The 26,653-nt window shown below is 33.0% G+C and overlaps 1 protein-coding gene across 1 annotated transcript in view; it reads left to right on the top strand.

Annotated features, from left to right (window-relative positions):
* The window catches only part of LOC142342179 (uncharacterized), a 33,047-nt gene extending 13,141 nt beyond the window's left edge, over positions 1–19,906 (top strand). The window contains exons 2-4 of the mRNA XM_075393404.1: positions 8,496–8,581; positions 8,855–8,984; positions 18,878–19,906. Coding sequence (XP_075249519.1) covers positions 8,496–8,581; positions 8,855–8,984; positions 18,878–19,814 — 1,153 coding nt within the window. The 3' untranslated portion in view covers positions 19,815–19,906. The remainder of the gene's footprint in view (positions 1–8,495; positions 8,582–8,854; positions 8,985–18,877) is intronic.
* Positions 19,907–26,653: the final 6,747 nt, after the last annotated feature.

Raw genomic sequence — 26,653 nt, 5'->3', positions numbered from 1 at the left:
AGCAAAATCAAACAACAACAACAACAACAAAAGTTAATTATATCAAAATCTTCATGTCCGTTTTAAAAAACAAATCTTAATAACGAAGTCAAAATTGCGTCAGAAAAAACTGATATTAGACAAAATAACTTGTAATTCACCAGAAAACATATGGGACTAGTAAATGAAAAGGATTGGTTACAGTTAGACAATCGAGAACAAACACAGTAAAGTTAAAAAGTTCGCTTATTTTTTTAAAATTAATTAATTTCAAAGTGATGAAAACCATTAGAAACCAACTAAAAAATCCCATAGGTGTACGATTACCATTGCTTCTATAGAAGGAATAAAGAACTGCCGGTATTCAATTTTTTAGGCGGTTACAAAAAGAACAACAAATAGACAACAAACAAAAAATCAATTAAAGCTTGGCAGAAAACGTTTTCGAAACCGTAAAACCATACAATGGCCATCAAAATATGTTTGATTGCACTTTTTGCGAGCACCGATAAATGATTATGTGATATCTCACTAATGAAGCTAGGTAACAGGTAGAAAAAATTTAAAGAAAATGCAAAATTATGTAACACTTCAAATTTTTTCGAAAAAAAATTTTCCCCAAGACATGAACGCCATTAATTACAGAATGAAATGATTAAATAGGTTTGTTTATTCTTCCAGAGTCCTTAAGAAATGGAACTATCCAGATTATGTCTTAAGTCTACAAAAGAACATCACAAAAAATCAAAAATTAATTTACTTTTTCTTCTGAAGAACTCGTGTCGAAGCCAGTAAAGTCATAACGAATTCTCCAAAAACATAAGATTGTGTGACACCAATACCCTTTTGAAATCTTCCTTTTTGAACAATAATGTCATATTTGGTCTGTAATTACCGAGACTAGATAAGGAACAGACATTAAAAGGAACAAAATTGCGAAGTTAAAAAGTGTTTTTTTTAATTTGGAGGATAATTGTTTTCAGAGTCATGAAAGCCCTCAGCTATCTACTAATATCAGAATTCGGCTCATCTATTCTTCCATGAAAAACCAATGCAACCCGGTCATTGCTGCGGAAATTTCGTAGGACCAAAATAAAAAATAAAAAAGGCAGTTAAAGACAAAAAACTGAAAAATTCAAACAAACTTTTCGAGAAAGTAGTGCCGTAGCCGATAAAATAATAATCTATATCTTCAAGGAGTTTAGTTTTATCAATTGTATTTTTTTGACGGCCCATAATGTGATTTATGAAATGTCAATAACGTGATAATAAGATAAAATTAGAAAACCTGCAAAACGGGCAATAACTAAACAGTTTTTTTTTAAAAATGTGAAATCTGGTAGTATCGTATCCAGAGAACCATAACTTAAGGCGTAAAACCACAATAATGATTAAATTTGATTTCAAAAGAAAGAAGAAGCATTCTTTCATTGCTGACAATAAGCTACAAGTTGACCATATTAAGAGAAAATTAGAGGCAATTTTGATAAGTCATCATTTATTTAAAAATCAAATACTTTTAAAAGTCAAAACAACCATGAGCTTTCAATTAGTCAATTTGATAAAATGAAGTGGTGCTATTTAGGAATCCAATTAGACCTATCATTATTGTGCTTTGGTTTGAAATGTTCTGTTATTTAATTAATGTAGAAAAGATCGATTTTTTGAAAAAAAAATAACGACTGATTACAATCCGATATTTTTTGGATTATACCAGTCCAAGATTTGTCAAAAACTATTGCTGCTATTGCTTTTTGGGTCTGTATTTTTTGTAAATTTAATCAAACTGGATTAAAGAAACTTATTTTGCGCTGTTTTTGATGAAAAAGTCTTAATTTTGAAATATTTAGTCAGAGTTTTTGACAGAAAAGTTAATAAAAATAGCCTACAATTTTTTTTGTCCATGCAAATGTAAACCAACAACACTTTCTGAAAAAATTAACAAATTTTAGCGAAATTGGCGAAGTTTTAGTCAAACTTTTTTCAGGAAATTGCGAATAAAATCTTACCGGTATTCACTATTTTCTCAAAATTTAAACGTCGATAACTCCCTGTAAAAAACGAAAATTTAAAAGCTCTTTTTAGTTCCATGTTCTACGCTGAACAAGCGTTCTAAAGAAACCAGTCTCATCTCTCTACGATGAATATATCGATCGGCGAAAATTGTCTGAACAAAAAAACCCATTTGGGTATATAGTTCCTTCCCCCTCAAGAGGGGGCGGAACAATAAGTTGTTTCTTGTAGTATTTATACGTATTTAATCTTCTATATCATTCACCGACGACAAATTAGACGATAGTTTTTTTGTTTGTGTGTTAGAAACAACCAGGTAAAACATCGCCTTGAGAAAAGACGCAAGAAAAGACTTTGGTAAATCTCAATAACAAGTCTCAGTTTTTAGGTATCAAAATCTACTAGAAAATCAAGGTATCTCACGGCTTCTCAAAGAGCAGAGGGTAACCGGTCAAAAGTATGCTGGACCAGTTATCTACTGTTAACTATTCATGATTATATTATGCATAAAAGCCCCAAAACTTCTGCAAAGTTATAAACATGAATTGTCAAGTTTTATTCTTCGGACAACAAGTTTACTCGGACAACAAGTTTCCTAAGTTGTTTGCGTCCATTTTAAAGTCCTCCGTATCAAGCGAAAATTTATTTGAATTAATTTATATCTTGGTAATGTCAAAAATTGTCGGGAAAACTTTTTTTATAGTTGTTTTGATGTAAATAATTATGGGTTTTCTTTTTAAAAAAACATCAACTTTATTGAGTGCTTGATTATCTCTAATAATATTAGTTTAGTAATCATTCAACTTTTGTGAATTTAATGGGTTCCATAGCTGTATAGCATTTAGGTCTGCAGAGAAACAATATACACAGAGTGTAGATATCAAGGTTGCTTAACAGAAAATTAGTAGCTGTTTTTTTAATCCAAGGTAATCTTCTGGAATTGCACAAGATGATTGATATTTTATAGAAAGCATATTTAAGATTCAGAGATAATCGCGGAGGCCATAGAAATGAAGATGTGCAGAAAAACATTACCGTTGCCACTGAAAGCTGTAGAAAAAGTTTAACGCGCTTATCGCGATGTTAGCGAAAACAAAATTTACAGCTATTTGAGCTGAAGTTTTTGATATGAATTCACCGCACTCACTTCATTGACCGCTAAATTTTGCGGATTTTTTGCTTCAATTTTTTTTGCAGCCAGTGGGGCCTCAATTGTTACTTATTTTATGATAGAACCTGGTCTCGGATTGGGCAGCCAAGGAATAAGTCAAGCTCCATTATTACCTCACTGGAACTTTCATAACCGAATAATTGTCCCGACCCCCACTTTAGTGGGGAGGAAGGAACTATATACTCAAATGGGTTTTTTTTGTTCAGTCAATTTTGGCCGATCTATATAATCTTCGTAGATAGTTGCGAGTGGTATCATTGGAAAGCCAGTCTGGCGTAGAATAAGGAATTAAAAAGATTTTTTTTCGCTTTTTATAGAGTGTTATCGAGGTTTCAAGTTTTGTAAAAAATTGCTGTTTTTATTCACATTTTCAGTATTTCTGACCAAATTTTTGTCAATTTTGCTATAAAAAAAATGTCGAAATTGTTAACTGCACTGCTTTTTATTTCATCTTTAAAGATAAAAGAGGGTTGCTGAGTTGTTCGATTTGAGTTTTTGGGCTAGAAGTTGTGCTAAATTTCTCAAAAATCAGACTTTTTTCGAGAAAAATAGGACCACATTAGTTTTTTAGCCCACCTGCTTCAAATTTGCAGGAAGTACACACCTTAAATGTGCGGTCGAAATCTTCCTAAGCTCAAAAAGGAGATAGTCGTAATCCCGCTGGCTTTATGAGTCTTCTGGATCAAAATTTTGCAAATTTAAACTCGATAATTACAAAAAAAGCATTATTTGTTTTTTCACAAACTAAAAAAAATTTGCTGAAAAATTGATCTAATTCGCAATCATTTGAACAATTGATTGTTTTTTTAGACGCGCAGCAATATGTGGACTGATCTTGATCTCACCGTGGATCCTTACGATAAAAAAATTTTTAGATTTAAATGGGGCGCGACTTTTTTTTCAAAGCGTTTTCGCTATGTAAATGTTTTTATGTAAATTACTGACAAGAATCTCAAATCAGTGCTCATTTAATGACACATGTTATTTGCAAAAAAGATTTTCAACGAAGTTTTAAAAAGGTTAAGAGTTAAGCTCATAGTTTTTATGGCTTTGACCAATTGTTTTCGTAAAAACTTTAAAGATTCTTGAGTTTTGCTTTCATTTGTTATATTTTTATAGCCCAACAACACTTAGTATCCCCACTCAAACATGCAGTCCATTTTTTAGGAGGTATAAATGATCCTAGACAATTCTTTCAGTTGTTATCTAAAGTCTCTTATGACTTGCAATTTATTTGTTTTTAAGAAAAGATCGGTGAATTTTGAAATTTGCCATTTTTTTATCTTATTTCTCTCAACTTCGGGAGCTGCCTTAGTAAAAACAGGCAAATACCAATTCCGGCGGAGTAAAACATTATTGTTGGAACCTTTTTTTTATTCAATTTATGTTTACCTTGTTTTGATACTACGCGTTTTCAAAACTTTTTTTTTATTTTCATTTTTCAGCATAATTGCGTTTTTTATGAGTCCATTTCGTTTCCTTCTCGATTAATCACATTGCTGGCAAATCTAATTTAAAGACGACAGCAATTTAGGAACTTTTGAACAGCGGTGAAAAGTGCGTATCTGTATATACTACTTGTTTTTGTTGAATAGTTTATGCTTTTTGGGCTTAGACCAAGTTATCTCGCAAAATTTTGTGGATTTTTTGTTGTTTTTTCTATGTTTGTCTTGTTGTTGTTCGCCATATACCTAATAACGATAGATCTCAATTGCTTCTTCAGGACCTATAACTCCACCTAGATAAAGATTTCAGTTTATAGCTGTTTGTTTTAATGACTTTCAAGTAAAATTTTTTAAACAATTTTTTTCACCTGTCTCTTTTTGCTTTCAATTTGGTCACCATGTAACTCAATCTCACTGATTATTAGTCTTGCTCTCGTTTAATGATTCATTCACTTTTATTGCGCTTTGTTAAACGTTGTGACTGATTGCTTTGACCATTTATTTTCAAAAAAAATGTTTTCCAGATTTTTACTGTCCAATTTTCGGGTTCCTTTTGTTGTCGTGTCTACGTTGTCCTTTTATAGTGAAGGCTCGTTTATGTTAGGATGAGGAGAAAAGGATGATTTACAGTTCTTGCGAGTAACATCTTTCAAGTATAGTGCCTTGAATAGCGTGATGTCGTAAAGTTGTTTGAAGTTTTGGGTTCTTTGTGCGTTTGTTATGTATTTGTTATTTTGTGGGGTCGTGGCGTGGTCTCATTATTAATAGGCCCAATTGGCCTACTGAGGTGTTGCAGGCTAATCCATCGCTTTTTGTTGAAATCTTAAATCTGTTATGACTTTTGGAAAAATTTGTTTCCAAAACTTATTGGGGTTTTTGAGCCTAGTCATTTTTTTAAAATAGTTTTTTTTGGTCAAATTGTAGTTCAGTCTTTGTAAACACAGGTCACAACCCATTTGCAGTGAGCTGTAAATTAACCCTGCTAACAGTTATAGCTTCAAAATTTCGTTCCTTGTCTTTTTTACTACTTTTACTGCAAGACTTCATAAAATGTTTGAGATTTTTATATATTTGTGCATTTTAGAGGATTTTTGTATTCTTTTTGGTTTACAACCAAAATCGTTAGCCCCTTTGGCTTTAAAATTTTGCAAAATTGAAGATTGGATTCTGGTTTGCCTCAATTGTTTCCTATGGAGATATAAATGAAAATTTCAGTGATTTCATGTGATATGTAATGACATTAATAACTGTGAAGCTAATTGTTTTCAAAAATAGTAACGTATTTTTTTAAATTTTGCATATCTTTGCTTTTTTTCTCTTTTCTGTCGATCTGTTAACCAGTCGCCTTGAGAACCGGTCCCATAGTTTTTCTAATGAAGTATAGATTAAACTGTTTTGTTTAGATTTTATCTGACGCGAGTTTGATTTTGTTATGATTTTTTTTTATTGTAGACATCGAGTTGTGGTCGTAAATAATGTTAGTTTCTTTATATTTTAATGGTCTTTTCTAGTAGTTCTATTATCAAAAACTGTCATCGGCCCTCTGGCGTGGCATTTTTATATTCCATTGGTTGTTTATTGAACGATATCTATGTTTTTGATCTCTTCATCATTTGGTAGCCAATTAAGTTAAGAATGGTGATGAGCGGGGTCGAAACATTATGTGCGTACGCACAGTACTGAGCCTCCTTGTTGAAATCTAAAAAGTTTTCCGTTAACATGTTTTAACTTCCCTGGTAATGATAATCTTTCACTCGCTTTGTTTTCATCTTTTCGTGGGAAACCTCCTTGAGCTTGCCTTGGTGATTCTGGACTTTATTTCGTGGAAGATCTCACAAAAATTCAAATTGTCTCATCTTTAAATAATAAAGAGAATATGCGTAACCTGATTAAGACTTTGTGAAACAGACTGCTGGTTCTCATAACAAATTGAAATTTTTGTTGAGATGCTAGTCTAAAGTTCAAATTCTCTCAACCATAAACAAAAAAAATTCTGCCGTAAAAAAGTCTTGATAAGATCTTCTAAGAATCTGAAGGGATCCTATAAATTTATATTTCTGATTGGCAAGAAATAGTGAACCCATTAAAATTTTTATCATAATTGAAATGACAGCTTAGTCGAAATACCACTTGCAAAATTCAACAGTGCCGCAAAAAAGTTGGTTGCAGAGACAAATAGAAAATTGATTTTAAGAATCTAGACAAAGATTTGTACGTTAACGAACTGCAAAAATTGAAGGAATAAATTGCATATTAAAACGAGACGCCATTCAATGTTGTCATCAATCATTAAATGAGGTGTTTTTATCGCAACAATATTAGACAGTAAAATTTATTTATTTTTAACGGCAATGAAGTAGTATAGCGTTTTTTATTTATATGTGTACATGGCAAAATCTTAAGCGGTCACTTTGTTAGGCTTCCAGTTCTTTGAAAAGTCGTTCTATAGCAGAGCGACGCTCATTCTAAGGTGAATGAACAGTTAGAAGTCAAAAATTGGGCTTCAAAATTTCTTTGCATTAAATTAATGTTCCTTTTTGTATGTGTTAGCTTTGCCATATGAGTTTCCCTACTTTCTTTCTTTGGTTGCTAGAGAATAGGTCCAATCCTATTCTCTAGGCGTCAAAGAAGCTAAGGAGGCCCGTGCAGTAGCTAAGCCATATCTCCGTCGATTCTTGAAAGAGGGTTAGCTTGCAACAGTATTACAAGATGGACGGCTATCTTGCAATAGTCTTTCAAATCGGACGGTTATCTTGCAAGATCAAGATTTTACAAGAATCTTGCAAGATGATGCGTGATCTTGCAAGAATCTTGAAAGATCTCGCAAGATAACCGTCCGATTAAGACGGGGGGTGGGGGAATGATTGATGTTGTACGTTCTGCCCTGTTTTCGCCGTAAAAGAGCTCATACAATCTGATAGGATGAAACTTTGTCGGTATCTCACTGCACGATAAGAAATTTGGAATCATTAGGGAGTGAACTCTCAATTTTCTGTCAAGGAACAGGGGGTCTCACCTCTGTGGGAAAGTTTAGTTGAATCTTTTTTATTCAAACTCAATATACGCATTGAAACTGTATTGTGTATAACATTAACGAAAGCAATCGCTGGTCTCTTGCCACATTTTGCATTCAAACTACAGTGATCCCATGATGTGCTTTTGGGCTTCCAGTAAATCACTATTGATCAGCGAAGCAGGGAAACTTGGTTCAAGTCGAGGTTTTTTGTAAAATATTAATGTAGGAATTGCGGTGAATATTAGCGAAAACAATATCGCAAAACGCTTGCATCGTTTAGCGATGAATGCGGTGAAAGCGGTGAAGTTTTGTAAGATTTGTGGACTTTTTATAAAAAATGTCTCTGCTACAAACCAGAAATTTTACAAAAATGCACAGAATTACAGTGATTTTTAACGGTGAATTGACGTAAGATATGTGGGTTTAGATGTGAAAATTTTATTGCATTCAGCGCTAAAAACCGCAATTTTTACAACTAATAACCGCATTCACCGCAATTCTAATAATCTATAGCGTTGACACATCGACCCAGGTTGACTACACATTGGAGAAACTCAATGAGTTAACCTAATAATAACCAAACAAAATGATTATTGTAACGATAGTAGCCGCTTGAAAAATCGCTTTACGTCTACATTATTTTTCTTGTGGGTCACGAAAAATCGTAAGATTAAATCCGAGATAATCGAGTAATTTTACACAATTAATCGTCTAAACGGGAATTTTCTCCTGTGTCACTTTTCTACATAAAATCATGCGCCAGCACTCTTTTCTTACGCATTTTTGTTTAATTCACACGATTTGTTAAAGTGCTCTTTTGCCTATTTTTCAAAATAATAAACTGTTTCTGTAGAAAAATTTTGTTCGCTAGGTACATCCAGCATCTCTACCCCGAAGTATGGAAGAAACACCATGCAACATTCGTGGAAGCTGAGTTGAGATTCGCTTTCTTCAGAGGCAAGTGGTTTTCTGTGCGATTTTGTGCAGCAATATACAGAGTTAGCTTAGAAACAATCTCACTTCAAGGACACTTAGTTGATTAGGATGGGAAGCAGTTTGAGTCAATCTGTCACAAATAAGCTAAAACGTCCCAAATCTTGTCTCACACACGTTTCAGTATGACTCTCTCAAAACTTTGCTTCTCTTGTCGCAGCTCTTAATCATGGTTCATTTACAGAGAAAATCATGAGATAATTGGAAATTTTTATAGTGTAAATCTTGCAATTGCAGGTCCTCGATTCTGGAGTCAGAGTGAGACTTTGGAGATAGAGTGCAACCTGCCCATGCACGAGAACCCCAATGATAACAAGATAGAGTACCTATTCCTCCCAGACTGGAATGAGTTCGAAGCCATCAAGGAGTAAGTATCTATTCACTATCTCATCGCTCCCATAAGTCTGTCGAAAAAGAAGAAATGTTTTAAAACAACTGATAAAAAAAATAAAGAGTTCAAATATCAAATGTTTAAAATAAAATATTGAAAGCAGCAGTTGGTTCTGGCAATGCATTGCATGAAACGTTGAGAGTCGGTGAGATTTTGCTTATTTTTTGCTTCTTGTTTGTCTCTAAAGAAGGAGGCATCGTTGTCCTTGTCTTTTATACGCTCTTTTCACACTATTTTGACATTTTGATGTCAATGAGAAGTTTCGGATCTATGGTGTCCCCCCCCCCCACACTAGCTTGTGAGCGCATATTTTTTACATAGTAACGTGCTATACAACAACATAACATTTGCAACTGGGCGCGTAAAAAAAACTGGGGGCCAAAACAGAATAGATCCGTGATTTCAATCAAATAGGAGTGGTAAAGGGAGCGAAAAAGCGAGAAGGTTTCATGAATTTTTTCTGGTTACATTCAAAGTGGAGTGAGAAAATTGTGTTTGAACAAATTTTTGGTTCTTGAAAGCAATTTTTTTACATGTGGCAATTTGACATCTTCTTTTGAATGTTTTTTGGGACTTTTCAATTATAGGCTCCAAGAGTGGTCAGTTAACCTATAGCCCCCTCCCCTCCCCTCAATCAAGGTAAATATACCATAATTGGTTGCTATAATTTCGGGTCTTTCCCAATAAAGCTCGTCACGAAATTATAGCTACCCCGTTATGGTATAATTACAATGATTGGGGGGGGGGGGGCTATATGTTATCTGACACTAAGTTGGGGCATATAATGGAAAAGTCCCAAAACACAAGAAAAGCAGATGTCAAATTGCCATTACTTGTTCTTACCCTTGATAATGAGTCGTTAATGTATCTAATTATTAGTTTGAGTTTTCTGTCAGTGCTTTTCATAATTTTAAAGTTATTTGTTTTTAAAGAACAATTAGTAATTTTTGTGATTTGGTGTACTTTTTGTCTTCTTGCTCAACATCCTTAGTGGCAGTTCTCATTTGTTGCTTATGAGACTAATTTTATTTGAACTATGGGATCAGTTGCTTTCTACCGCTTTTTATGGTTCTGACAAAGAATTGTTTGCAGAAATAAACCGCTTTTTGAGATTTTATCCCATTTCATTATGATGAGACATAAATGATCCTTTATTTCAGCGTATGTGTCTTCATATTTTTTACTTCAATTTGAGCTACCATTTTTGCTAAATTAGACATCCTTTTAGAGTTTTGGATGACGTTTAACCATTGATTCATTCTTTGTTGTTCATTTTGTCTCTTTCTCGGCAAACGGATATGCTAGTATTTGTTTTGACTTCTAAATCTGTATTTTTTTTTACCTATACCAAGGTTTTTAGTGTTCTTTTGTGTTTTTTTGCATTGTGCACAAGTACTCATTCTAAGGACGCGCGGTGTCAATAATTATGTAAAATGTAGTTTTTTATTGTTTTTAAACTCTACGTTTTAGCAAAAATATTTTTCAAATGGTTTTATTTAATTATTTTTGCGCATGTCGGACATGTACTTTGTTGACTTGATTTTCAGGTCTTGAATTGATTCACTACTTTGGATTGCAATTAAGTAAATTTTCTTCCGATGCTTTATCTGGATGCTAATTTTGTTTTTGAATGCCAATTCAACAATTTTACAACGATTGGATGCTAATCATGCAAGATCTTGCAAAAAAACTCTTGCCAGATTATATCATTATCTTGCAAAAATATTGCAAGATTAGCGTCCGATCCCGACTAGGTACAAAAGAGAATTTGTAAGTGTGACATAATTAATCTAATATGTTTCATCTAATGATTCATCTTTATTGTCCTCTGATACTAATTTTTAAAGTTATGATTGCCCGCTCAACTTCAAAACTGCCATTTGAAACAAGTCCAGAAACAAAATAAAGAGAGGCTCCATCAACATTTTTACTTCTTGTTTTTCATTTTAAATTTATATTACGGTCACTTTGAAACAGATATGATCAGACTTTTATTGGGACAAGGGAGTGCCAGCAACTTCTCTCATAAACAAAGTTTTCCATAGTTCCAAAAAAATCTAGAAAAATAGTGTTCAGAGAAAAAATTACGTTTTTCAAAATTGCTAGAAGCTTTTTTGTCCGAATTGAGTTTTATTTCTTCGAAACGCTGTCCTTGTCTTTTTAATGAGAGAATACATTATTTAATAAAAGTGAAATTGCTGTTTTGTTGTTGTTTTATTGTCTTGCGGACACCAGTGACAATTCATCCTGTGCCTTTTTTGACTTTGCATCAATTTTGTTCACGACGAAAATGGTTATGTCAATCGTGCACATGAGTGACGGAAAAAGCTCAAATTTCGTCAATTGAATTTAATTAGCAAATATCTGAGCCCAACTAAAAATAGCTAATTGTGCATGCGAATTGTGGACATTGGTTGTTGCAAAATTCAAATTGTTTTCCTAATCCGCAGCTACTATTACGACGAGCATTACTAAAACTAATCACCAAATATACTTTATTTCATTTTGGTCTAATTGACACGGTCGTGTTTATTAGATATTGCAACTGCGGATAATAGTGACTCGTCGGCAAACGATGCGAGGGTTGTGGACAAGAGTTAATATCTTGTCAAATTTGTCCACGCTTGCCCGAAAACAGCCATTGTGAAAAATGAAGGACTTTTCAAAATTTGTTTACTCTCACAATTTTCCGTAAACACACGCTTATAATCATAAGTGGGTGTGCATAAGGGTGACAAGCTTGAATGAATTTATTCGAGCAACCACCTCTTTGCTACGCTATAATGATCATACGGCTCATAAGCAATATTTTATTAGTTAACATTCGGCATTCATTAAAAGCGTTTTGCTTCCTAATGTATAAAAAAACACAACCAAAACAAAAAAGCCATTGGCTAACTTTTCCAGAAAAACTCTGTATCGTTAAGTGTCTCAACATCTTAGTTCTACAACAAGAAACTGAAATAAAACAGTAAAATGGACATCAGTTTATCATACTGATAAAACTAAAAGATTTAAAAATAAAAATTTATTTGAAAAAGAAAATGTGATTAAATTGCTTCTCGCATAGCATTTTAATTTGATCAGAATAACTCATCTCAGTCTTATTTTTTTTACAATATCAAAAAAGTGTTAGGTCCCAAAATTTGTCAAATTGTTTCAGCATGAGACGTGACAACATAACAAATTTTTTAAATATAATTGCGTTTAGTTTCTTATTTGCTTTTGACGGAAGATATTGCACAAAATTGAAACACTGTTAAACGTTTCAAAATTCAAACTTGGGTAGAAGTGCCAACCCTAAATACCGCCAAACTCTGTAAGAATTGTGGCTTTTAGAGCTGAAAAAGATTAAGGTACAATTTTCACCGCTAAAATACAGCACATCCCAAGTCAATTCACCGGTGAAAATCACAAATCACTATAATTGTTTTGCAGTAAATTTTTGTAAGCGCAGAATGCGGTGAATGCTGTGCAAGCGGTGAAAAAAATTCCCGCTAAAAAACTACGTCAAATCTTTAGTAAAAGGCGCTTTCGTGATATTTGGGGTGCTTTTTTGAAATTTCTATATTCACTTTTTTCTGTCCGCAGCGGTGCGTTTTTGTTTTCACGGCTAATCCTACAGAAATTCACGGCTGAAAAACCGCAAATCTTATGGAACTACGAAATATCTTCAACGCATATATTTTCCGCAAAGAGGAGTGAATCTGATTTAAATTTAAAAAAAATGATATAAGTAAGTGACAGGCGGCGCGAAGGAAGAAAGTGCCAGACATGCAGGAGGTTAGGGGTTCAAATCCGTTACGGCAGTTTCTTTTTTTGTAAGAAATCTAATGAATGCGGTGAAAATAAATATTTTAACTGAAAAAAACTAGCCACAAAAACAATAAGTGTAAAAAATCAGATATTAAAATCGCTTTTGAAAAAAAAATCGAATTGTTTTCTAGGAGCTGGCTCTTCCAACTCTATAAATAATACGATGTTAGATGATGTTATCGTTGAGATATGTTACGATAAGAAACAGAAACAGAATAAAATGAGCAAATTTACAAAATTACTGAAACACATAGCTTTTTTCCATTGTTAAGAAAAATTATTGCCGTAAGTTTGATTAATGTCCGATTCCCACAGTTTATATTCACCGTTGCAATTTTTCGGCAAAATCAGACGGTAAAAAAAAACATTTCGTTCGACATCTGATAGAGCAGAGATTTTCAATTGTCAAGCCTATTAAAATTTGTCATTTTGATCTGAAAATTGCCCCCAAGCAATGGCTGCAGAGATTTACCAGGTATTTTTTACCATTTTGATATTTTGCCGTTGTGTAAAGGTGTTCGCAGCCAAATCTATCAATGCGTTGCACTGAATTTCCAGAAACGTTTACCTCAAAGTCTAAATAAGGATCTCCATTAACTTGTTATCAAATAAATTAAGCGTACAAAACAATATGGTAAAAGGAGAACCCTTTGCGCCAGAAAGTCAAATAAATAGAAATAGTCTAAATTGACCTAGACAGAGATTGCACATTTGTTGCTTTGAGGCTATACATATGACATGAACAATTTTTTGTTCAAGTTAGCTTTCATTAGAAGGGCATAAAATCAATTTCTTGAAACAAAAACTAGCAAAACGGATTTTTTTGTTAAATAACTTGTTTGTTTTGTTATAATATTTGTAAAACAGTTGTTTTTTTTTAATTCATTTTTTGTCATTTCACTTGATCATTCTAAAAATGGTTTGCCGATGTTCACGATTCGAAGCGTAATAGAAAGATTATAATGTCGGATAAATGTGCATTTCATCGACAAAAATTGTTTTTGTTGATTAATCTATAATTGGATTTATTACTTCTTTATAATTTGAAAGTTACCCTTTTTTTGGAATCTGGTTCTGTAATGCAATTAACTTTAGCTGCTGGTTGATTTTTCTATTATATCCTACAAAGCAAATGACGAAACATTTTAGATTGTTGTTAATTTAAATAGTTTTGTCAAAAGTTTTGAAAAGATCGCGAGTTTTTTTCAGGAGTCATGAATATAAAATAAAAGACAGTAAACTCAAATTTTTGAAATGTTCGATTTTTATTGAATTGTGACAACTAGCTTTTCCCAGTCTTGAAAAAGAAATCATCAGAGATTTTTGTATTTTCCATTGAATATAGAAAAATTTGAACGTCCTGTTGTCATTTAGCTTTGCTCGTTCTCAAAGCTGTGGTTTATTGTATTTTTCCGTTGAATGTAGCAAATATTTTTAGAGCAAGCTTTAAGTGCCGAAAATTATCAAAATAATGAACTTTTTGGTTCACCAAACGGCCGCATGAGAAATTAATGTTCATATTTTTTCAAAGGGTTGCTCAGAGTAGCTCCCTTCACATAATTTTTATAGGAACAGTTTATATCACGTTTCTACATTTCGTTCAATAATTGTAAAATGAAATGATGTCAATCTGTGGTGAAATTTGATTTATCTTTTGAGTCATTGCAGAACGATCTGTTGTCATGAAAAAAAAATCAACGTTCTGTTGTCATTTAGCTTTGCCCGTTACCAAAGCTGTGATTTATTGTATTTTCTATTGAAAATAGAAAAAATCATCAGAGCAGGCTTTGTGTGTCAAAAATGATTAAAACGTGGACTTTTTAGTTCACCATGCGGAGCCATGAAAACAGGTTTATATTTTTTCAAGAGAATGCCCAGAATATTTTTCTTCACTCAACTTATTATAGGAACAGTTTTCATCACATTCTTATGTTTTGTAGAAGCATTGTAAACTGAAGTGTTGTCATTCCTCCCTGATCTTTGATATGTTTAAAGAATCTTGAACGGTGTTTATTAAAAATGAAGATATTTACAACGGAATGTTTCGGGTTTGTACTTAAGTTTTGTGCTTTACTTGTTTTTATTTGTTTCGTACTCATTGTGAAAATATCAATGCTAATATTTAATATTATTAATAATATTAAAAACAGTGTTAGCAGAGATTTAGAAACAGCGTTAACTTTACTTTCGTGATATAAGATAGTGTCAACGCATCAAACTTAGAAAATTAGTTTCCTGGAAAAACTTTTTTTATTATTTTTCTCTAAACATTTGTGGGGAAATTGCGTCATTATGCCTGTGATATTTTTAATTAACCAAATGCCCGTAGTGTTGCTGAAATAACTTCTTTGATCAAACAATCGCTGTTTACGGGGTTTCTGTTTCATTAAATTTAATTGCAGCCAATCAATAATAAAATATGGAATCGTCATTCCGCCTTCAGAGCGCTGTTTGCAGAGCAATTTTTTAATCTTCTTTTGTTTGTTTTCATAAGCGTAACTTCTAAAAGAGACGAGAGATGGTTGTAAGAGTAGTTGTAAGAGTAGCAGTAGCAGTGGTTGTGGTTGCTGAGATTAATATGTTGAATGGGAAATGAAAAGGAGACAATGGGCGGATATTTATGTTAATTTGGGTAATGGACACTCGCACTTTCTATCCTCTCATTCCCTTTCTACCACCCCCCCCCCCCCATTCCCCGATAAAAGCACCCTCTTTCACAGTCCCCTTTCACCGCCCCTTTTCCATCTTAAACGGACAAAGTAAAATTGATTTCAGTAATAGCGTAAACGAAAAATCGATGGTGGCGCGTTTCGCATAAAAATGAAAGACACGATGAATATGGCGGATGTAGTTTAATATTAAAGGATAAACTGAGTGTCCTATTTGAGCATCGGAGGAAATGTTCCTGAAGGCGTTGAATTTGTTGCGTTTTGAATAGTTCAAGCAAATGTTATTCAAATCCTATGTTTGAAAAAAGACGATACCGAATCTCACTTACGTTTAAGAACGACGATACTGAATCTTTCTTATATTAAAAATACCGAACAAAAACGACGATACCGAAGATTTTAATCGTTCTTTCTTTAAAAACCAAAGATTTCTTGACTATAGGGCTCGACTGTATCCAGGTCTCATTCAACTTGAGTCCAAATTCTAATTTCAAAATCAGTGGTAATAGTTTAAACTACATTTTTGCTCTCCTTCATTTAAGCTAGTGCTTAAATCATCAGAAAAAAAACGCAACTTGGCAATGCCTTGGTTTGACTAACATTAGCAAATCGTTGTTATTGTTTTCTTTTTCTAAAATAGGCTCTGCTTAACAAATCGAGTTTAATTGCTCGAAATGATGCTATTTCAGGGCTCTGTACTAACCAGCAATGTATGAGATATCTGCAAAAGAAAACATGAAAGGAACGAGTCTGCGTTCAGCAAATTTCTCTCATGTTTTTATTCGATTATTTTATCTAATTTCTGCTGTTTGATCGTTATGCTTAATGGCGAAGATACCGGAAGCATTAGCCTCAAAGTGCACTAATACTCTATCAGATCGTACCCTCTATATGCAATTAATCTAATGGACTAAAATGCGCCCCGAATTAGAGAGTGTTGAACAAACAAACTTTTTCCATGAAACATAATAAACATATTTTAAGCCCGACCTCGGGCTTCCTTTAAAAGTCGATATTTCAAAATGCAGGTGGTATAACGAACTTAATTCGGAACACGTTTTGATGATGTTTGTCTGGATAGAGAGATATGTGGAAGTTATGCCTGGTAAAAGTAATAAATCGGTTGGCTCTTTTGCCAGACAAACAAAGCCATGAATGCGTTTCTGAAATAATTTATTTTGTTATATTCAAAAGAGCAAATGCCCATTTCAAAGCCAAAGAATCACAGTCAAAACTGAGATATGCTAAAAGTTAAACAAACGCTGTCAACACCTTTATCGGAATTCCTGGCAGCTAATTTGATTTAGTTTGATCTGTTTGCAAAATTCAGTACCTAAAGAAGTAAAGGATACGTGACTCTGCTTCAATTCACTGAGAGCGTCTGTCGTTTATCCGGACCCAGGTAGTGGTTCAAGATGTTGAACCAAAACTGACTTCTGCAGAAATTACTCATACGAAACAAACTAACAAACGCATTGTGATTGCTAAATTGTTGCAATTTCAATGATTGTCGTATCGTATCAAAAAAAAACCACCGTCTGCAATTGTCCTTTTGGCTGGAAACCCTTTCAAGAAGCAATATAATCTACCCAAGCACGGAAACATTCTAGTTAAAATTGGATATTATCTAGCTGCAGATTGCAATTTGCTTTACTCTAATTATCAATTTCACATCGGATGGAATGGATTTTCACATAGAATTTTATGGAATGAAGCGCGGTATTGAATACTCCATTGATTTATTTGCAAAGAACTCTGAAACCAAACTATGATAATCACCTACTTAACGGTAAAACATGGTAAAGATCTGATTTTCATTTTTTATAGATTTATTTATGCACTTGTTTATCATAGATTTGCGACTTTTTTCGGCTCTAGCAAACTCTTTGGAAAAAAATAAATTTTGTTGTGCACAGCCAGTTTTTTTGCACAGCCGAAAATATTTTAAATGATGCTCACTGGGGTCGAGACCAAATGATTACCTCGCAAGAACTAGTAAGTTTTTTAGAAAGATGGGTAAATTGAAATAACTTGCAAGTCGAATTGTAAGAAATTGCAAGTCGGATGGCGAACTCGTAAGTTTGTTGCGTGTTCTTTCTGGTCAAGCTCAACTCTATTTGGTTGATTCAATTTAATATTCTTTCATTAACGGTAGAAAGCGCATGGAAATTAGTTGCTGTGTTTGTATAACATTATACAATGTGACTTAAGTTGACAAAAATGTCATTTTTCTATTTAAGCAACTGAAGAAGTCCTTTTGCAATTATGTTTGTAAATGCTAGATCTTATTGGGTAAGTTCATTTACATTTCATGGCTAAAAACTTCTGCCACAATGAAAACTTTTGGAGCCCGTTTGCTTTTTTCTTTCTGTCGATGCACAGAGTACTTGTATATTCATATCTTGCTATGTCTTATTGTTTTCGCTACAGTATAGGCATAATGGTTATCTTGCAAGAACTTATTTTCTAAGATTTTATATAGGAACATATGTTTTTATGTTGGATGGTTAACTTGCAAGAACTTGTAAATCATATGGTTACCTTGTAAGAACTTGCAAATACTTGGAAGAAATGTTTGCATGGCGATGCAATTATTTCTACTGATAATGCTTCTTTTAATTGCCAATCACTCCCCTCCCTTCATCGCCTCCTAATCTCAACATTGAATTACTCAACCCTTTGACCACACCGCCTGCCACTCCCTCACGCCTGCCAAGAAGAAACAACTAACTATCCGCCCCTCCTAAACCTCTACAACCACCTGTACCCCGTCTCTCGATTAAACACCTTGCTGAATCATTTTTTCGATCATTATTTCGAGAAGACAAAGGTTAAGAATTTTTTCATCAAATTTTTTTGAAATTAGAAACATTTAATTGTTTTTTTCTTAATATAATTTTTTTGAGTTTGTAGTCAGTTTACTGATGTTTGGCTGTTTTGATGTCTTGTCTTTTTCACATTTCTTTCGGACAATTCTATGGATAGAATAGAAATAGTATTGCTATTAGAATCTCTCAAACTTGTATCCCTTTGGTTTTCAGGATCTTCTTGAATCACTTTTTGAAATATGCAAAATATAGATGTTTTTTAACCAAAGTTATCGGCACAATTTGCAACATAACCTAAAGTCCTCTTTAAGAGATTAAACGAGCCAGAATAACTTCTAATTGAATCCGTTCCTTGAAAAAACGCAGAAATTGTAACTAAGAAATTAAAAACAGTAAAAATTTCTTCCATTTGCTTTTTAAGAAAATCATTTATCCGTAAAATGCAATTAAAATGTTTGAGTTATAATTGGTATTGATATCTGATTTTTTATATGCATTTTCAGCAAATTCAGTTCAGAATCTACCCAGTCATGTTTCATTGCTTCAATTGTTTCAGTTCTGAAAAAGACATCGCCATTTACTCCCATTTACGTCAACACCCTGGTATGCGTTTCTTTCCATTCGGCTTTGAAAATTACGTTATCATCAGTCGAACTGAAATACGCGAAGCTGGAGAGAACGTGAAACCGACAATCCGATTAGAAACCGAGACCAGTTTATCGCTCGTCGATCCCGAGGGTTTTATTGGTCAGAAGAGTACGAACATGACAACTGTCAAAGTCGGCGTCCAATGGAAAGATGGTTACGTAACAGATGTTCGTAGTTTCATAACAGCAACAAAATGGAGCGCAGTTTCGGTTATTTCTACTATGTTGTTAATGCTGGAAAAAGCGTACGGTTTTGCAACTCGAATATACGCTTCTGTTAAATCCGATCGGGAGAAAAAGAAAATATACAAACAAAATCAACAAAGAATTATAAGCAAAACATTATCAAATTCTTCGAATACTGACCAAATCAAGTTGCATGAAAGTCCTCTACAAGACAACAAACGAAATAAACGTAAACTGGTACGGAAGCAAAGAAATCACAGGTTTGGTTTCATGACATCATTTTCTCCAGGGGATTCTCAAAAAGGTTTGTTCAGAGATGAAAACATCCGAAATAAATACGCGGTGAATGGCGTTGAAACCATTGAAAACTCATACGAACTAGGTGATCAGAAAACAGAATACTGTGAAGTTCGTGGTTCCCCACAACGGTCGTTACAAAGCATTCAATCATCCAAGAACGTTTCCCAATTCGACATGATGAGAATCGAAAGAAACCTTCAAGAAATCAATTCCATTTTGGTGGGTTATGACATCAGAAACAGATCTGGCATTGTTAATCATGGCAGCCCAGATAGATCACCCTCAAATGGTGCGGTAGGAATCCATAATGAGAGTGGGAAACCCGTTTATTCGAATGGAGATTGTTCATTACCGGTTTGAGAGAACTGTTGAAGTCATTTGTTTAAATGCGGAATCAATCTGTTTTGATATTTAATCAGCAATGATTTTCCTCGTGATCTTGTTAACAATAAACTGTTACGTAACTATTGTTGTTTATGGTGATAGAAAAACAAACTCTTTAAAAACATTTGTGGAACGGAACGTAACTATAAAATGTGAAACAAAAGTTAAAATTTAAAAAAAAAATGACCACTTCAATTAAAAATTGTATAATTTAAATATGGTTAAAGAAAGGTAGTTTTTTATGTGTAGGTTAATGAAATGTATTTTGTTAACAAGAATGAAGTAATGATTTGTAAATTGTTAATAATAATGTCGATGTGATCACCAAAAGCTGCGTTAGATTAGTTTAAAGTCACCAATATATTTGTATTTTATACGTTGCTATTGTGGTACTGTCGATTTGATGATGATTTGATGAATAAGTTGAGGATTAGTTTTTCCTTAGTTTTCCCGAGTCTATGGTGGAGGATAAGTCCAGATGAATCAGAAATAGTTTATTTTATCAGTATGTGATCTCTCTTTAGTATTTCCCTGTGGGCTTAGGTTTCTCGATTTTTACACTCATTTTATGACAGATGTACTTTGCTCGCATCCCGAAGAGCCCAAATTGAGCTGTTTGGATAATGAAGATTGTGAAATGCCAATAATTTAAGCTGTAGTTGAAAATTCTGACCATGGAGATGGTTTTCTTTTGGGAAGAGTCTGAGTGATAAAGTTATCATGGAGGGCATCGCAATCATGCCAACGTCTTTTTTAATTTATTAAGTACAGCTAAAAATTAGAATATATTTTCTTTCAAATTATATGAATTAAAGAGAAAAAATCTTGTTCCACATTAACAACTGGGCGTGATTACCGAATTTCCAAAAATTCAAATGGAACTGTTCATTGAACAGTAAATGCATGCGTCACGTATTTTGGTCTTCATTCAGTTCTCTTAGCACTCTCATATTTTTGACAAAAAGCTACTTTTCCGAGCAATTGTCATTGCTTTCAGGGTCTTGAGGTTTTTATTAGAATGACTTCCGCGGTGACTTGTAAGAAAGCCGAAGTGAAAAGAGCCGATTGAAAGAGAGCCGAAAAATTATTTAAAATATTAGTCGATAAATTTTGCAGCCAATTAAATTGCCTTCTGAAAGGAGACTACCAAATTCTCAAACAATCATAACCGAGTATTTGAGAAATGAAATTTTAATATTTTCTATTAAAAGAAACAAAGCGAATTAATGAATGATTATCTTTAAGTTATCGCGGGCCATGGCCATGCCTTAGCGGCTTATGGGACTTGATATGAAACCATCACAACCGAACATTGTAATCAACTTAAGTACTTTTCTTCTTAAGTTGATTACTTAAGTACGCTTAATTACATAGGCAATCAACTTAAATACGCTTAGGAACGTTTCTTGGTAATCAACTAACAATTTAGGGTAATTAAAGGCACCTTTTTGCTTTCGGCTATTTTTAAAGCAAGACAGGTTTCGGCACTCTTTAATGTCGGTTCTTTATAACGTCTGTTCTGTAGCACGTATCCGACTTCTGCACCCATTAGGTGAGTCCAAACTGACACGAAGAGGTCTCTAACAATATGTCTTCTCTCAGTGAGTGACAAATCATAATAGTAATTTACTCCGCGCTATTTGGTTGAGCCTAAGACCTCATAGATATAAACATAATTATCGCAAGTATTTGACCAACTATTAACACTAAAGCGTCATGAGCAATTATCATCGCAGCAAAGCCTCGCATCGCACAAACTGAAATAAACTGGGCAAGACAATTGTAAACTAAATTGAAACCAATTGAAACCGTTTTTTGACATACAAAAAAGTAAGAGTAGAAGCAAAATGTCAATTTTCAATAAATTTTATTAAAATAGATTTTAAAAAAGATGCTAACTAATCAGGATGGACAATTTTAACTAAAAAATACCTCAATTTTTGTTCATACAACCTTTGAAACGTTAAACCTAATTCCGAACAAGCAAGCTAGCAAATAGTTTCGAGAGTAATGTTCGGGTCAGTATGATTTTTTTCTGGTTGCTTTTTTGACTCTTAGTAATTTTGATTATGTTATTTTCCATAAAATCCGCAAGAAAATGTTTTTAATCCTTCAAAAAAAATGCTAAGTAATTTCACTAAAATGATAGGAGAATAGGTAAAATATCTTATATATCAGCTGACATTTTCAGTAAAAGTTTAATTATGAAATGACATTATAGCACCAAACTTTTTTTTATTTTGAAAATTTAACGTTTCGATGCTCATAAGCTAAAAGAGCACCTTATATGTGATACTCAAGATATATTTACGCACAAAAATACCATATATGGATCTCTCTTGACTGTATTGATTTGGAAACCTGTTACTACGTTAAGTATTTGAGTTAATCGGTTTTCAAATAGCAACCAGATCAATAAAATAAACAATTGTGATGCAAAATAAACAGCTAATTGGATCCTAAAGTCGGGAAAAGTAAATGACGAGCTCATGACGTAGTTTTTTTTTCATCACAGATTTTTTGCATTAAACCGACTGCTTTGTAAAGTTTTTCCTTTTGAGAAGAATCGCTCTTTTACAAGACCGAAATCTCTATATCCTGGCAGATATCTCCGTTCGAATCATTTCGAGAAGAAATCTTGATAAGCGTTGTGTCAAATGTAGCAACTTTCAAATAACTGTAGTCATTTACTTTAGATGATTTCTCTTGACATTTATTTCCTTGATATTTTCAGATTCGTATATTCAATTAGAAAGTTTGCGATGAAGAAATGTACCTGCATTAATTCTAATAGTCTTAAACAGAGAACCTCAATGTGCTTAAATTTGTTTGCAGGGACAATTGAACTAAAATTAGTTGTATACTTCAAAATATAACTCTCCTACATTATCGGGAAATGGATAGTAATATGCCTTCTCAAAGCCATTCTACAGAAGATATCACATGAAGGCATCTTTTTTTTCTATTTTTCTGAAAAAAATCAATTGTAAAAGCGAGCATTTTGTCTTCATACCCGGTATATCTATATGAAGGTCATTGATCTCTAAATACTGATGAACAAAAGAGGCGGGTTCAATACTAAACATTTCAACAAGGCGGCTCGGTAATGTGCAATGGCACATAAGGTTCCGACCCCGCCCATCCACAATTTTGGCATAATTGTCTACCAAATGAGGAACAGATAGAAAAACCCAAAAATTATATTTTGCGAATCCCAAAAAAGCCCAAGTGTTTTTCAAAAAATTCTGTATGAACGATAGGATAGCCTCCAAAGCAAATAACTCAGTGGAGTAAAAATTGAAGCATAAAATTGCTGTGATTATTAAGATATTAAGAAAACGAGTCAAGACGAACAGCAAAATCAAACAACAACAACAAACATTAACATAAAAATGGTTTGGTAACAATTATACAAAAAAGAACAAAAACAGAAAAGTAAAAAAAATTAACTTATTTTTTTGAAACAATTAACTTCAAAGTAATAAATACCATTAGGAATAAATTAATATTACCACAAATTTGCGATTACCACTGCTTCTATAGAAGGGCATTAGGACCTGACCTTATTCATTTTTTAGAGCGGCTAAAAAGAACAACAAAGAACAAACAAAATTTCAATTGAAACTTGCCAGAAAACGCTGTCAAAACTGTCAAGCCAAATTTTGGCACTCAAAATATATTTGATTGCGCCTTCTTCAAACAGCTATAATGTAGTACGTGGCCATTCATTAGTAAGACTAGGTAACAAGTAGACAAAAAAGCGAAGTGCTAAAGTATGTAATACTTTTAATTTTTTTTTCGAAACAAAATTACATTCAATGTCATGAAAGGCATTAATTACAAAAAGAGCTATTTAATTATCATCGTTTTTTCATGAAAAGGAAACCCTGGAGACCTGTAATTATCCAGAATATTTCTTGCATCTACAAAAAGAACGTCAAATATGACAAAAATCAAATTAATTTAATTTTTTTTTGTGAAAAAGCGGTGTCGAAGCCAGTAAGGTCATAACAAAATCTTTAAAAAAAAGATTTTGGGACACCAATCCCTTTTATTCCCTTGACACCCATAATGTCATATTTGACCTGTAATCAACTAACGAGATTAGGTAACAAAAAGAAACATAAAAAGAACAAAATTGCGAAGTTGAAAAAGTTTTTTTTTAATTTTGGAAAACGATGGGTTTGAAAGTCACAAAAGCCATCAGCTATCTGCTAATATCAGAATATCGGTTTTTCTATTCTTCCATGAAAAGCCAATGAAAGCTATCACTATCGGAAATTTCATACGACCGAAACGACAAAGTATAAATGACAGTTAAGACAAAATTAAAAAATTCAATTGATTTCTTCAAGAAAGAGGCGTCGAGGCCATTAAAACGATGATTTATATCTTTCAGGATTTTAATATGTTCAATTGTGCTTTAATTTGAATGCTAATAAGGTGACATGAGAACTGTCAATAATGTGATAATGTGACAAAATTAGAAAACGTGAAAAACTGGCAAATATCAAAACAAAGAAAAATCTAAAATCTTAAAGTATCAAAGCCAGAAAACAATAATTTCAGGCTTAAAACTGCAACCGGGAATAAATGTTAACTCAGTAGAAAGAAGAAGCAGTCTTTTTTTGCTGACACTAAGCTGGAAGTTGAACAAATTAAGAAAAAAACAGAGGAAAAGTTAATTAAGCCATTATTTATTGAAAAGTCAATTATTTTTAAAAAAGAAACGACCATAAACTTTCAATTAAAAAACTAAATGCATTAGCTTGGAGCTGTTTAGCAAGCGAATTGGTTGGACCTATCACTCCTGAGCTTTGATTTGATATGTTCTGTTCTTTATTATTAAAAAAAAGTCTTTTTTTTTAAAAAAAAAGACCGACTGATTACAACCCGATTTTTTTTGGATTGTAACAGTCCAAGAATGGCCCAAAACTACCCCTGTTAATACCTATTGTCCGTTAAGAACAATTGATTTTTCGAATGTTGTAGATATAGATAATTTCTGAGTTGAAACTCAAAATAAATTTTGCATTTTTGATAAACAACCAGTAAAGTTAGCAAAAAACGGCAAAGTTTTAACTACAAGGCACTCTCTGCGGACTCTGAAGTAGAACTAGCCCACCTCTGAGTCTACAAAGATTGTATGAGTGTTGTTTGGAGGTGTACTGTAGGCAAATTTAATCAAAGTGGACTAAAGTAGCTTATTTCGTGCTGTTGTTGATGAAAAAGGCGAAATTTTGAAATGTTTATCCAGATTTTTTGACCAAAAAATTAAATCAAAACAATCAAAAATGCTTGTTCGTCTTCAAAAATATAATCAACGACACTATTCTTAAAAATTATAACAAATTTTAGCAAAATTGACGAAAATTTAGGCAAAAATTCCGGAAAATGTGAATAAAAACAACGTGAATTCACTCTTCTTTTCTCAGAAGTTTAAGCCTCGATAACTCCCTGTAGAAAACGAAAATTAAAAAAAACTTTTTAATTCCATATTCTACGCTGGTTGAGCTTTCTAATGATACCAGTCTCAACTCTCTACGATGAATATATCGAGCGGCGAAAATTCACGGAACAAAAAAAAACCCAGTTGAGTATATAGTTCCTCCCCCCTCAAGAGGGTCGGAACAACAAGGCGGCTCAGCAATGTGCAATGGCACATAAGCTGCCGACCCCGCCCATCCACAAATTTGGCATAATTGTCTACAAAATGAGGAACAGATAGAAAACCCAAAAAATACTTTTTGGGAATCCCAAAAAACCCAATAAAAGCCCAAGTATTTTTCCAAAAAATTGTGTATGAACGATAAAATAGCCTCCAAAGCAAATAACTCAGTAGAGTAAAAATTGAAGCATAAAATTGCTGTGATTATTAAGATATTAAGAAAGCGAGTCAAGACGAACAGCAAAATCGAACAACAACAACAAACATTAACTACATCAAAAACTTTTTAACCGTTTTAAAAAACAAAATTTAATAACAAAGTTAACACACCGTCAGATGAACCTAAAACTAAACAAAATAACATATAAACCACCACAAAAAATATGGACCGGTCCGTAAAAAGGCTTAGTAACAGTTAGACAAAAAAGAACAAAAACAGTAAAGTTAAAAAATCATCGCTTAATTTTTTCAAACAAAGTAATTAAGTTATTAACTTCAAAGTAATTAAAACCATTTGAAATCAAGTAAGATGTCCAAAAGGGATATGATTACCAATGCTTCTATAGAAGGGTATAATGACCTGTCCTTATTCATTTCTTTAAGCGGCTAAAAAGAACAAAAAAACAACAAACAAAAATTCAAGTGAAACTTGCCAGAAAAAGCTGTCAAAACCGTCAAGCCATATTTCGGGCCTCAAAATTTATTTGTTTGCGCCATCTTCAAACACCGATATTGTAATATTGAACCATTTGTTAGTGAGACTAGGTAAAAAGTAGACAAAAAAGAGAAAAGGGAAAAAGTATCGAATAATTTTGATTTTTTTTCGAAATTAAATTATATCCAAAGTCATGAAAAACATTAATTAAAAAATGAAATATTCAAAAAGGGTCGTTTATTCATCCAAAGGAATTCTTTGAGACCTGCAATTTTCCAGAATAATTTTTGCGTCTACAAAAAGAACGTCAAACATGGCAAAAATCAAAATAAATTACTTTTTTTTTGTGAAAAACCGGTGTCGAAGTCAGTAAGATCATAACGCATTTTTTTAAAAAAATGGACTTTGTGACATCAATTTTAGTTGACACCTTCCCTTGACAACCATAAAGTCATATTTGACCTGTAATTAACCGGATTAGGTACCAAAAAG

This window comes from Convolutriloba macropyga, chromosome 7 (genome assembly GCF_964194025.1).
Source record: "Convolutriloba macropyga chromosome 7, txConMacr16.3, whole genome shotgun sequence".
Taxonomy (NCBI): Eukaryota; Metazoa; Xenacoelomorpha; order Acoela; family Convolutidae; genus Convolutriloba; species Convolutriloba macropyga.
This window is presented reverse-complemented; position numbering and strand designations above follow the sequence as displayed.